General features: G+C 50.9%; 1 protein-coding gene across 2 annotated transcripts; it reads right to left on the reverse strand.

The window, feature by feature from the left end:
* Positions 1 to 628: 628 nt before the first annotated feature.
* Positions 629 to 10,879, reverse strand: Rflnb (refilin B). 2 transcript variants are annotated; one of them, XM_048366271.1, is made up of 3 exons: positions 10,559 to 10,879; positions 7,269 to 7,378; positions 629 to 3,906 (listed from the first exon to the last, which is right to left on the reverse strand). In XM_048366271.1, the coding sequence occupies exons 1-3, from the start codon at positions 10,775 to 10,777 to the stop codon at positions 3,579 to 3,581; spliced, it is 657 nt and encodes a 218-aa protein (XP_048222228.1). In that variant the 5' UTR covers positions 10,778 to 10,879; the 3' UTR covers positions 629 to 3,578. The 2 variants fall into 2 exon arrangements, with proteins under 2 accessions (XP_048222228.1, XP_048222227.1); XM_048366270.1 differs by having other exon boundaries at positions 7,269 to 7,381.
* Positions 10,880 to 11,106: the final 227 nt, after the last annotated feature.

Raw genomic sequence — 11,106 nt, forward strand, 5'->3', positions numbered from 1 at the left:
CTCATTTCATATTTGCATATTAACAATATATTTTCTTCATTTTGCTGAACCAAACAGTATAATTTACTTTAGAAGGAGAGAGACAACTGTATATACTGGTATTAGAACTAGGGAAGTGAAAGGGAATATCAAAATTGAGAGACAAAGATTAAAAAGACAAACGACTACAAAAGCAATACTTGCAAAACCATTTGGTGTAAACCAACTGAACAACTCATGGGGGGGAGAGGGAAAAGAGAAGGGGGGAGGGGGAATGAGGGAGGAGGTAACAAACAGTACAAGAAATGTACCCAAGGCCTAACATATGAAACTGTAAGCTCTCTGTACATCACTTTGACAATAAATAAGAAAAATAAAAATGAAACACAGATGGGGCTGGGGATATAGCCTAGTGGCAAGAGTGCCTGCCTCGGATACACGAGGCCCTAGGTTCGATTCCCCAGCACCACATATACAGAAAACGGCCAGAAGTGGCGCTGTGGCTCAAGTGGCAGAGTGCTAGCCTTGAGCGGGAAGAAGCCAGGGACAGTGCTCAGGCCCTGAGTCCAAGGCCCAGGACTGGCCAAAAAAAAAAAAAAAAAAAAAAAAAATGAAACACAGAAATAAAAGGAGAGCAGCATCACTCAGGTTATTTTTTTAGATTATTTATTACTAAATGGACAAATCACAAAACAAAACGAAGTGGGACAGATGTTAAGGACCACATTTTTTTAACAGAGTTTTTGTCAGATACTATTTTGGATTTTCTAAGGTTCAAACCAGGAAAAGTATCAAATGGTTCACAGGAAGTCTATGTAAAAGTGCATGTGATTTGACAGGAAAAAGCAAGTTTCCTATGAAAATGCAAACCATCCTTACAACATCAAAGCCATAATTTAAGAAACTGACCAAAAAGCTTTTTAATTAACCAAGTACTTCTCTTCTGCACACTTAGGAAATGCTTACTTTTGAATCAGTGAGTTTGAAAAAAAAAAAATCACAGCTTCCACCTTGCAAACGAAAGACTGGCATCGGTTACCCACTGGTGACTCTCCATACCGGAGTGGCCACCAGAATGCCCCGTGTCTTCCTAGCTTCTGGGTTCTGGAACTGTTTTGAGAAAAGTTTTGGGAAAAAAAGGAGAGGATGAGAAAGAAGTGCAGTGAATAACTTAACAAAATAAAGCCTGCTTTTCCACTCACAGTACACATCCACCATCGCTCACTTACTTACTTGACATATAGTTCCGGCTCTTTGCACATCCAGAAGGAGCCGTCTGAACTTAACACAATCCCTCAAAAAAAAAAAAAGTCTCAAAGATACCACAAAACACTGCTACGTTCACAAGCCACATTCTCTCTTCTGTTCTTCTGGCCACAAAGTCATTCCCAGCTCATCTGAGAGTCCCTGGGAATGCTAACATACCTTTAAAATTTACATTCACCACCAAGTGACATGACAAAGTCAGACAAAAATCCACTTTTGCCAATAAAGCTGCATATTTTGCTTTTTTGCAAGGCAGTATTGGTTGCTGTGCCCGTGACTGAGGAGGCTGTGGAGTTCTGGGGTGCCCCCACCCCCACTTCATTGGGTCCCTGCTGAGCTGAACCTGGACAAACTGGAACCATAGAGCCAACTATGACTCTGTCTAATGGTCCTTTGATCAGGGGCATAACATGGCAGACAGACACTGCAGTCAGTGGAGGACTGAGGACAGTGTGGCCTAAGGGCCCTGTCATCATCTTTTTTTTTTTTTTTCCTGGTCAATCGTGGGGCTTGAACCCAGGGCCCGAGTGCTGTTCCTGAGCTCTCTGTGTTCCAGGCTAGTGCTCTACCACTTGAACCGCAGCGCCACTTCCGGCTTCCCAGGCTCTGTCACCTTTCAGTGAGAACGCGTCTCACTGCACAGCTTGCTGGTAACAAAGTTTCCTGTGATGGTTCCAGCAACCCAGAGAGCTTCAGCTCTGTGCTCAGGACAGAGGAAGCCATCCCAGAAAGCCAGAGGTACAGCAGAAGGCTGAGGCTACAGGAGCACCTGACACTTCTTGGATGCCTTCAAAGGAAATATGTATGGTTTGTTCTTTGCAATACTGGGGGGGGGGGAGGGGAGGTTAAAAAAATCTATCTGACTCTTTCTTTCCTCCAGCACCACAGGTGGCAGATGCCAAGAAGCAGGGGCTGGGATGGGGCCAGGCCTGGTGTGGCGGGGTGATGATGGGTAGTAGGGGGGCAGGGAGCAGCCTGGCTCTGGCCGGGCTGTTGTAGCCATGTGGTCCAGCTTACACCATGGCTAGGGGACATCATGGGTTCATGGCTGACTGTGATGTCCACTGCTGTGTCTACAGTGGTAGAAGTGTCCAGAAAGGTGGCATTTGGATTGTGACATCATTCCACTGCATGGTAGCTTCACATCTGGGGCGGGGGGTGAGGGGAGGGGGACTGAGCCGGATTCTTTGCCTTCGGGATGAGACCTGATTCCTCTGCACCTGTCACCACCCAAGCCTTAGGAATCAATCCCTAGGGGCACCGAGTGTGTGCACACTCCTGCTGTCCGGCCCCCGGGGGCATCGGCAGCCGCCGCCGCTCCACCCCTGAGGGCCGTGGGGCTTCGGCGGGAAGTCCAGGGTGGAACTCTTCCTCCAGGAGTTCCAGAAAGTATTTTTCCAAAGCATCCTTTTAAAATGCCATTTCTCTCCAAAAGAGCCCTCCACTACATTTTGCCTTAGGAAAAAAACCAAAACCTAGGAAAGTATTGTGAAACCCCAAAATACCTATCAAGAGAGCTCCTCCAGCCTGCGGAGACGCTAACCAGATGCCAAGCAAGCACAGGCCGCGCCAGAGCCAAGCCTGGGGCTGGCCTAACCTGCGAGGAAGCAGACACAAGGCACAGACGGGCTCCCAAACGGGGCCATCCAAAGCAAGCCAAAGCAGACAAGAGCAGGGCTAGCTTTCCTTCTTAAAAGCGTCTCATAGTGTGGTTTGGGCTCCTCCTCCCCCCCTTCTTTTTTCAGTGAAAACGATCTCAAGAAATTCCAAGAGTTTTGGTTAACAGGAAATTCAAATGGAAGTGGAAATAAAAATGAAATGGAATTTGGCTCTCCCCAGATTGAACACATATGGGGGTCAACAACGTACTGAGTTCACTCTACTCTTGAAGGCAGCAGAGAGACCCGGGGCTGACATTTCTTACAGTTGACTTTTCCACCCTGTGGCTTCTCCACAGGAGCTGTGTGTGCTCTTCCTCACACTCACACCCTGGCTGCCAGAGCACTGCCCCCCATCACCTCCACTCTCCCTCCCCCCAACTTCTTCACTGTCCTTTCACTCTGGGCCTCATTTACTTTCCTCAATGGAGAAAGCGCAGCAACAAACCAGGAAATGTCCTCCTGGCAAAAGCAATTTGAAAATGCAAACCCCACACCAAGTCTCTCCATCATGGTAAGATGCAGTGATTTTCTTCTTCTCTCCCCTCCCTCCCCCTCCCTCCCCCCTCCTCAACTAGCTGGACTTAGAGGTATCTCCAGGTACGACTTCTGTGGGGATGACACACGGGCAATGTCACCCAACTTGCCCCGCGTGGTCTGGGGAGGATGAAGTCATCAGTCATCGGAGAGCCCATCGCTGCCCAGGAACTCGGCAGCCTCGAGCTCCACACTGGACAAAAACCTCCTGAGCTTCTTGTGGCCGTTGTAATCCAGGGTGGTGGTGTAGACGGTCTTGGGGTACTTGGGGTAGATGATGGTGGTGCTGAGGAAGCGCATGGGCTTGTGGCGAGGCTCGAAGCGCACCTCGGCCTTGTAGTTGCGCCACGTGCAGTTCGGGATGCAGGTGACCGTCTGGCTGCAGGAGGCCACAGCCAGGCCCAGGGGCAGCTGCACATGGTCGATGAAGTGCCGCTCGGAGTCGTATTTGACCGAGGATGTGTACCTGGAGGGGAGACAGAAGGCGGCATGAAGCTGCTCCTCTCAGCTAGGAAGCCCAGGGTCCTGGCTGGGACTGCTCTGTGTGTGTGTGTGTGTGTGTGTGTGTGTGTGTGTGTGTGTGTGTGTGTGTGCGCGCGCACCACTACTGGGGCTTGAACTCAGAACCTAGGTGCTATTCCTTAGCTATGTCACACAAAGCTGGAACCCTACCACTTGAGCCACAGCTCTATTTCTGGCTTTTTCCAGTAGTGAATTGGAGATAAAGAGTCACATTTCTTTGTGTTGGCTGGGTTCAAACCATGACCTTCAGATCTCAGCTGCCTGAGTAGCTAGGATTACAGGTGTGACCCCGTGGCTCTGGCTGTGACTTTAACTGCCTCCTGGGACACAAACACCGAGCTGTGGCTATACAGGGAGAAGCAGCAGAGAGACTTTATGAAGTACTTACTCTGAGCCAATCAGAACAGTCTAAGCACTACCCGTAAGATCGAACTTAATTTCCCCAGCAACTGTGGGATAAGGAAAGGGAGATGAAGAGATGAAGGTCAGGATGCCAAGGAGTGGTGGTTGGGGACTTACTCATTTGCAGTGCTGAGGATCCAACCCAGGGGCTGACACAGGCTAAGCAAGTGCTCTACCACCAACACACACACACACACACACACACACACACACACACACACACACACACACACGAGAGTTCCACTGCAGGTTGCAGATGCTGGATTTGTTCCTGACTGCATAAGCCAGGAGCCTTTAGACAAGTGGCTTAACCCATCCCAGCCTGTTTTCTCTGTCTGTAGAGGCTGCCCAATAATAAAGGGGCAGAATATCAACACACAGCAAGTGCTGTCAAGAACAACATAGTGATGTTCTGGTTAATAGTGGGCCGCATAAGGTTATATAGCCTAGTTACATCTCAGCCTTCTTAGTGTCTAAGTACATTCTATCATGCCCATGCAATAATAAAAATGTCTACTTTTTCTGAATGTGCCTGCGGTTAACCAGGAGTTATAGAATGACATAGACTTTACTGCTCCATGGGGAAGGTCCCTTGAGGGTACCATAATCAGCTCTTTATTTTTATTTTTTGGGTTGGTTGTGGCCCTTGAACTCAGGGCCTGGGTGCTGTCCCTGAGCTCAAGGCTAGCGCTCTACCACTTTGAGCCACAGTGCCACTTCCAGTGTTCTGCAGGTTAATTGGAGATAAAAGTCACATAGATTTTCCTGCTCGGGCAGGTTTGAACCACAATCCTCAGATCTCAGCCTTCTGAGTAGCTAGGATTATAGGCATGAGCCACCAGCTCAAATACCTGAAGGAGGAAAACCCAGGACTCCTGAATGCTGGTTCTGGAAACTTGGCTATATTAAATCCCAGTATTTGGTCCATCTTGGCCATTGCTTTGGAAACCACAAGGTACTCAGGGACCTGGGTAAAAGCTTGATTACAGTGTTGCTATCCACAAAATAAGCTCCCATTTATATTTATCTGCTACTTTACCTTAAAATTTTTTTGTTGTTATTATGAAGATGATATACAGAGGAGTTAAAGTTACCTAAGTCAGGTAAAGAGCACATTTCTTTTTGGACAGGGTCACCCCTTCCCTCACTCTCTACCAGTTTTTCCCTCTCATCTCCAATAGCAAGTTGTATAGTTCATTTAACATAATGTCTAGTGAACGCTAGTGCTGCCTTTGTTCACCCTTTGTTCCTCTATTTCTGTGGCCCTCTTATATTCCCAAAGACAGATAAACAAACAACAAGACAAAAAGGAAATGAAAACAGCAACAAAGAAAAAAAACCTCTTGTTTTCATTTCCTGGAGTAGTTTTCAACTCCGTTTGGAGTTCTTTTTTTAGTTAATATTTTTATGGAAGCAAAACGTCTACTTCCCTACATGTATTATTGTTATTGTTATCATTACAACTTCATAGACACTAAAATACATACAAGTATTACCTAAAAAATCTGCCAAGCTAAGCACTGGTGGCTCTCATACCTATAATCCTAGCTATTCAGGAAGCCATGATATAAGGATCCAGATTCAAAGCCAGCCCAGGCAGGAAAGTCCATGAGACTACTATCTTCAGGTAATCACACCAAAAAGCCAGAAATGGAGTGGTGGCTCAAGTAGTAGAGCACTAGCTTTCAGTGAAAAGGCTGAGGGAGGATGCCAAGCCCTGAGTTTGAGTTCAAGCCCTAGTACTGACACAAAAAATAAAAAAGAACAGTCTCTAGCAGGCCCTCACCCTGGACGGGAGCATGAGGGACAAAGCTCTCTGTGAGCTGGGTAGAAACTCTCCTTGGACAAGGAGCAAAAAGGCTGGTGGAACTAATGTCATGAAGTCATGAGCTACTTTGTTGGAAATGCAAACTTCACAGGAATAAAGGCTTAACTGCTCACCTCAACAGAGCGATGCATTTCTCTCTGTTCCACATCAAAGGCCCTTTGTGTTAACCAACTACAACTCGAGCTTCAAAACCCCCCCAGACACCACAAGTGAAATCCTTTCTCCAAAAGTCAGATCTTAACAGAGCCTCTCTGTGACTCTTGGCCCTGAGAGTCCTGTATGATCTCGTGCCTCACACAGCATGAAATGGCCCACAGCACCTTGAAGAGGGACCCCGGAGCAGCTCCTCCACACAGGCACTAGCATCCCAGGGAGCTCATTTTTATTTCAAAAACAGTGTCTTTGTATTTAATTGGTTAGGGAAAAAAGTTGTAAAGAATATCTACCACACTGTTAATAATCGTTGGTATGTTTTCACAATTAACTAAGTTAAAAAATAATAAACAATTATGTCTGATTTTTTTTTTTTGGCCTTGACCTTCTTTTGCTCGAAGCTAGCATTCTACCACTTGAACCACAGCGCCACTTCTGGCTTTTTCTGTTTATATGGTACTGTGGAATCGAACCCAGGAACCCAGAGCTTCATGCATGCTAGGCAAGCACTGTACCACTAAGCCACATTCCTAGCCTCATAATTCTTTTTTTTTTTTTGCCAGTCCTGGGGCTTGACCTCAGGGCCTAAGCACTGTCCCTGGCTTCTTTTTGCTCAAGGCTAACACTCTGCCACTTGAGCCACAGTGCCGCTTCTGGCCATTTTCTATATATGTGGTACTGAGGAGTCGAATCCAGGGTTTCATGAATACAAGGTGAGCACTCTTGCCACTAGGCCACATTCCCAGCCCTAGAATTTTTTTTTCTCAAATTTTTATTATCAAACTGATGTACAGAGAGGTTACAGTATCATACGTTGGGCATTGGATACATTTCTTGTACTGTTTGTTGCCTTGTCCCTCATGCGCTAGAATTTTTTTAAAAGTGAAAATTTAAGAAATCAAATCAGGGCCTGCTATATTTACCTTACTTCCTTTGGTGGTAAGGGGTCAAACTCTACTCCTTCACCAAAGGACAGGGGACAGAGCCTTGGTGAACAGCCAGCAACCAGGACATGGGAGGGAGATGCTGGGTTCTTCTAGGACAGAGAAGAAGGTGGTTAGAACATTCCAGACCAATGCAAGCCCCCCACAGAAGCCCCCACTTGGACTGAGCCCCTTATCCTGGGCCCACTGGGGCACAGCCCTGAACAGGGAGCCAGACGGTCTGTGTTCAAATCTCAGGCCCGTCCTGAATGCTCGGTGCCCTCAGAAGGCATGCCATGCCCTGGGACCTCGTCTATCTGTGTGGTTTTGTGGAAGGCAGAATAGAGGAAACACACCAGGATGGTGGCCAGAGCCGGGGATCCTGTGCCACAGAGGCCATGCGGCCGAAAAAGCACAAACTCCAGCTTAACTCTCTGGAGCCTTCACTGATACAGCACTGCCTCTGACACTGTTTCTGCAACAGTCTAGAAAGGCAGAAGAAAAGACAAGGAGGGAAGGGAAGGGAAAAGACGGGGGAAATGCCACCATGGGTTTTATTTCACTAAGGATTCACTCCCATGAATCTTTTGCTTTGGGGTGCTAAGAGCCACATCCGCCATCAACAGAGGAACCCTTTGATTCACAATGGAACATTGACATTTCCTTCACGTCTCCTCCACTATCCTGAAAACTCAGACACTGGGATGCAGCCTCTTGAAGGGGAAAGGGCTGTCTCCAGTTTGTACTGATTCATCAGGAGACAGCTCCATCCTGGGTACCCAGTTTGCTAGAATCAGGGCTTCTGTGTTCCGGGTGCAAAGCTAAGTACAATGCAGAATAACCTCTGCAGCTGCTGGTTTTTTAAGAATCTGTCATTTTCTTTACTTAATTTGAGAGAAGGCTCTACCCTCCGGCCAGAGTGTGGAGGTGGCAGTCCCACCCCTAGGTCTGCCAGGACAAGGGAGGTAAACATTTCTAGACGGTTGGCTCCGAAACCCTTACTCTGCTAGGACACATCAAGTGGGGGCAAATATGCTAAAGCCAAAGAGAACCAAGAAAAGGAGAGGCGAAGAGCTGCCAAGGTCCAGCTCCTAAGTTCACTAAGTTGAGGCTGGGAAGATAGTGTGAGTTCAAACTAAGGTCAAGCTTGGTGCTAGTGGCTCATGCTTATAACCCTAGCTATTCAGGAAGCTAAGATCCAGTGAATGGAGTTCAAAATCAGCTCGGGCAGAAAAATCTTACGAGACCCCATCTCCAAAATAACCACCAGAAAAGCAAGGCTGGGGGCATGCTTAAGTGACAGAATGCCAGCCGAATAGTAAGCCAAGCAAGCATGATGTCCAGGGGAAAAAATCTGGGCACCAGTGGCTCATGCCTGTAATCCTAACTACTCAGGAGGCTAAGATCTGAGGATCAAGGTTCAAAGCCAGCCAGGGCAGGAAAGTCCATGAGATTCTTATCTCCAATTACCCACTAAAAAGTCAGTTATGGTGCTGTGACTAAAGTGGTAGGGCACTAGCTTTGAGCACAAAAGTTCAGGGACAGTGCCCAGAGTTCAAGCCCTAGGAGCAGCATCAAAAGAAAGAAGTTCATAGAGAATGTGTGTGTGACAGGAGGGTGTGTGTGTGTGTGTGTGTGAAGATGTGGGGCACTGGCTGCTTGCAGACCTTCTGGAAACAGTCTCCAAATAGTGACATTTGGGCCCTGCTCTGCACTTGGCTCTAAGGCTGCCAGACACTTCCCAGTAGCACAGGTACCTCCCACAGAGTCCTAAGGGCTTTGGGCTGGAGGTATCTGCTCTCTAACATGCACCCAGCAACCTTCTCCCAGGTATCCCCGCAAGCACTTGCTACCCTTGTTCTGTCTTATTTTCCCGTCAGACACATGCCTGAAGCCCACCTGGCTGCAGGTGCAGGATGGGGAGACTTGTGTTATGACAGGATCATACAGGAGAAGCCATTGGGGAATGAAGCCATGGGCTCTGGGCAAGAAGCTCTGGGAAGGATGCGTCCCAGTGGATGTGATAAGAGCTGAGCATAGAAGGGCTGGAGTTGGGGTTGGAGGCAGAGCTTAGATGGTAGAGCAAAAGTATCAGATATAGAATTGGAATTTGAATCCCAGTCTTGGAGGTGGGGGGGGGGAGAAGAGGAGGGAGGAGGGAGGAGGAGGAGGAGGAGGAGGAGGAGGAGGAGGAGGAGGAGGAGGAGGAGGAGGAGGAGGAGGACTACTACTAGAGTAAGGGGCAATGTGCTTGCCAGGTGGAAGAGGAGGTGTTGGAAGCATGCATGGTCTGAGGTTGGGGCAGGTGGAAGATGAGACTAGAAAGGGTGATGTAGAGCCCTCTGAAGGCCCAGCAGAAGCCAGCAGGGCCTTGGAATGCAAACAGGAGGTAATGGTGCCTGCTGAGAGGACAGGGTCAGTTGGTCAGGAAGGCCAGGTGCCATCAAAGCTCCAAGGTGGGTCCTTAGGAACCCACTGCCCCTATCTACATCACCCCAGGTGGGAGGGCAGCCCCCCAGCTGCTCCCAGCCGGAATGTTGAGTTTTGTCTGTAGACAGGATGTGGCTTCCCTTGAGCTCTACTTAAAGGCAACACAGACTTGGTGGGTTGTTTTTTTTCTTTAAATAAAACTTATTTAAAGAAAGAAAAGCATATTAAAAGTTATGGTCCTCTGAAGTCTTCGCCCTCCCTAATTAAATTCAGGGTGGGTTGTTCAGGATTAGGGGAGAACCAGGGGACTGGAGGCTTATGGAGTGGCTCCCCTCTAAAGGGCCTAGGAGGCTGGCTCGGTTTGCTGTGGATGGGGGAGCCCGGGGCACACCCCTCTCTCGGGATCCGGCCGGAGGCCGCCGAGGGAGCGGCCGCCTGCCGCAGGCAAAGCCGCAGGGCATTGGGCCCACCGTCAGTCGTCCGCCGGGGCGCTGGGGTTCCTGCTCGGTGTCCCCGGAGCCCCTCCCGCCCAGCCTCGCAGGAATGCGGTCGAGCTGCAGCCTGGCAGCCCCCGGGGCCGCCGCTGCGAAGGGAGGAGACGGCGGCTCGCCTCTCTCCCGGGGCTCCCGCGCCTCCCAGGCGATGACAATTTTCCAGCCACCGGCTCCAGCTGGCCGGGCTCACCCGGGCGGCGCTCCCGCCCCCGGGCTCCCGGCGTCAGCCTCGCCAACCCGACGGGCGGGTGGCAGCACCGACGGCAGGACCCAGACCACTCGGCAGCGTGTGGGGGTCCCCCCCCCCCGGGGCCCGCAGCGGGTGGGCGGGCTGGGGGAGGGAAGGAGTCGTGCAGGGCCACTCACCTGGGCCGCGGGGGTCGCCGCCACGTCGGGTTCCAGCGCTCCGGGGACGGGCGCGCGGTCCCCAGAGCCGCCGCCGCCGCCCCCGGCCGCCGTGAGCCCCCAGTGGCTGGGGCTGGGGCTGGGGGGCAGCCCCGAGTCGGGGCTGTCCAGGATGCCGTCTCCCTTCTTCTTCGTGTCCACGAGCTCGGGGACATCCTGCAGGCTCAGCCGGCCCACCATGGTTGTGCGAGCTGCTAGGGCCCCGAGGCAGCCGGCGCTGGGGTCGCGGGTGATCGTGGGCAGCGAGGGCCGCTGCCCTCCCCGCCGCCCTCCCTGCCCGCAGCCCGCGCGCGGTCCGGGTCTCCGAGGCCGCCACACTGGCCCCGCCCCGCCCGCGCTAGCCCCGCCCCGTCTCCGCCCCGCGAACACAGGCCCCGCCCCGTCTCCTCCCAGGCCCCGCCCCGCGCCGCGAGGCCGAGCGCCAGGGGCCGCTGCGCTCCCGCCGTGCGCCGCCGAGCCCGCCCCGGGCCGCCGATTGCCCTGAGCTGGGGGCGCCGGCAGAGCCTGGC

This window comes from Perognathus longimembris, chromosome 17 (genome assembly GCF_023159225.1).
Source record: "Perognathus longimembris pacificus isolate PPM17 chromosome 17, ASM2315922v1, whole genome shotgun sequence".
Taxonomy (NCBI): Eukaryota; Metazoa; Chordata; class Mammalia; order Rodentia; family Heteromyidae; genus Perognathus; species Perognathus longimembris.

Bases quoted from the DNA above. Each gene is read 5' to 3' on its own strand.
- Rflnb (XM_048366270.1), bottom strand. From the start codon at position 10,777: ATGGTGGGCCGGCTGAGCCTGCAGGATGTCCCCGAGCTCGTGGACACG. The intron at 7,382-10,558 runs GTGAGTGGCCCT...TCTCTGTCCTAG, and splicing joins CGGCGACCCCCGCGGCCCAG to AAGAACCCAGCATCTCCCTC. The intron at 3,907-7,268 runs GTAAATATAGCA...TCTCCCCTCCAG, and splicing joins TTACCACCAAAGGAAGTAAG to GTACACATCCTCGGTCAAAT.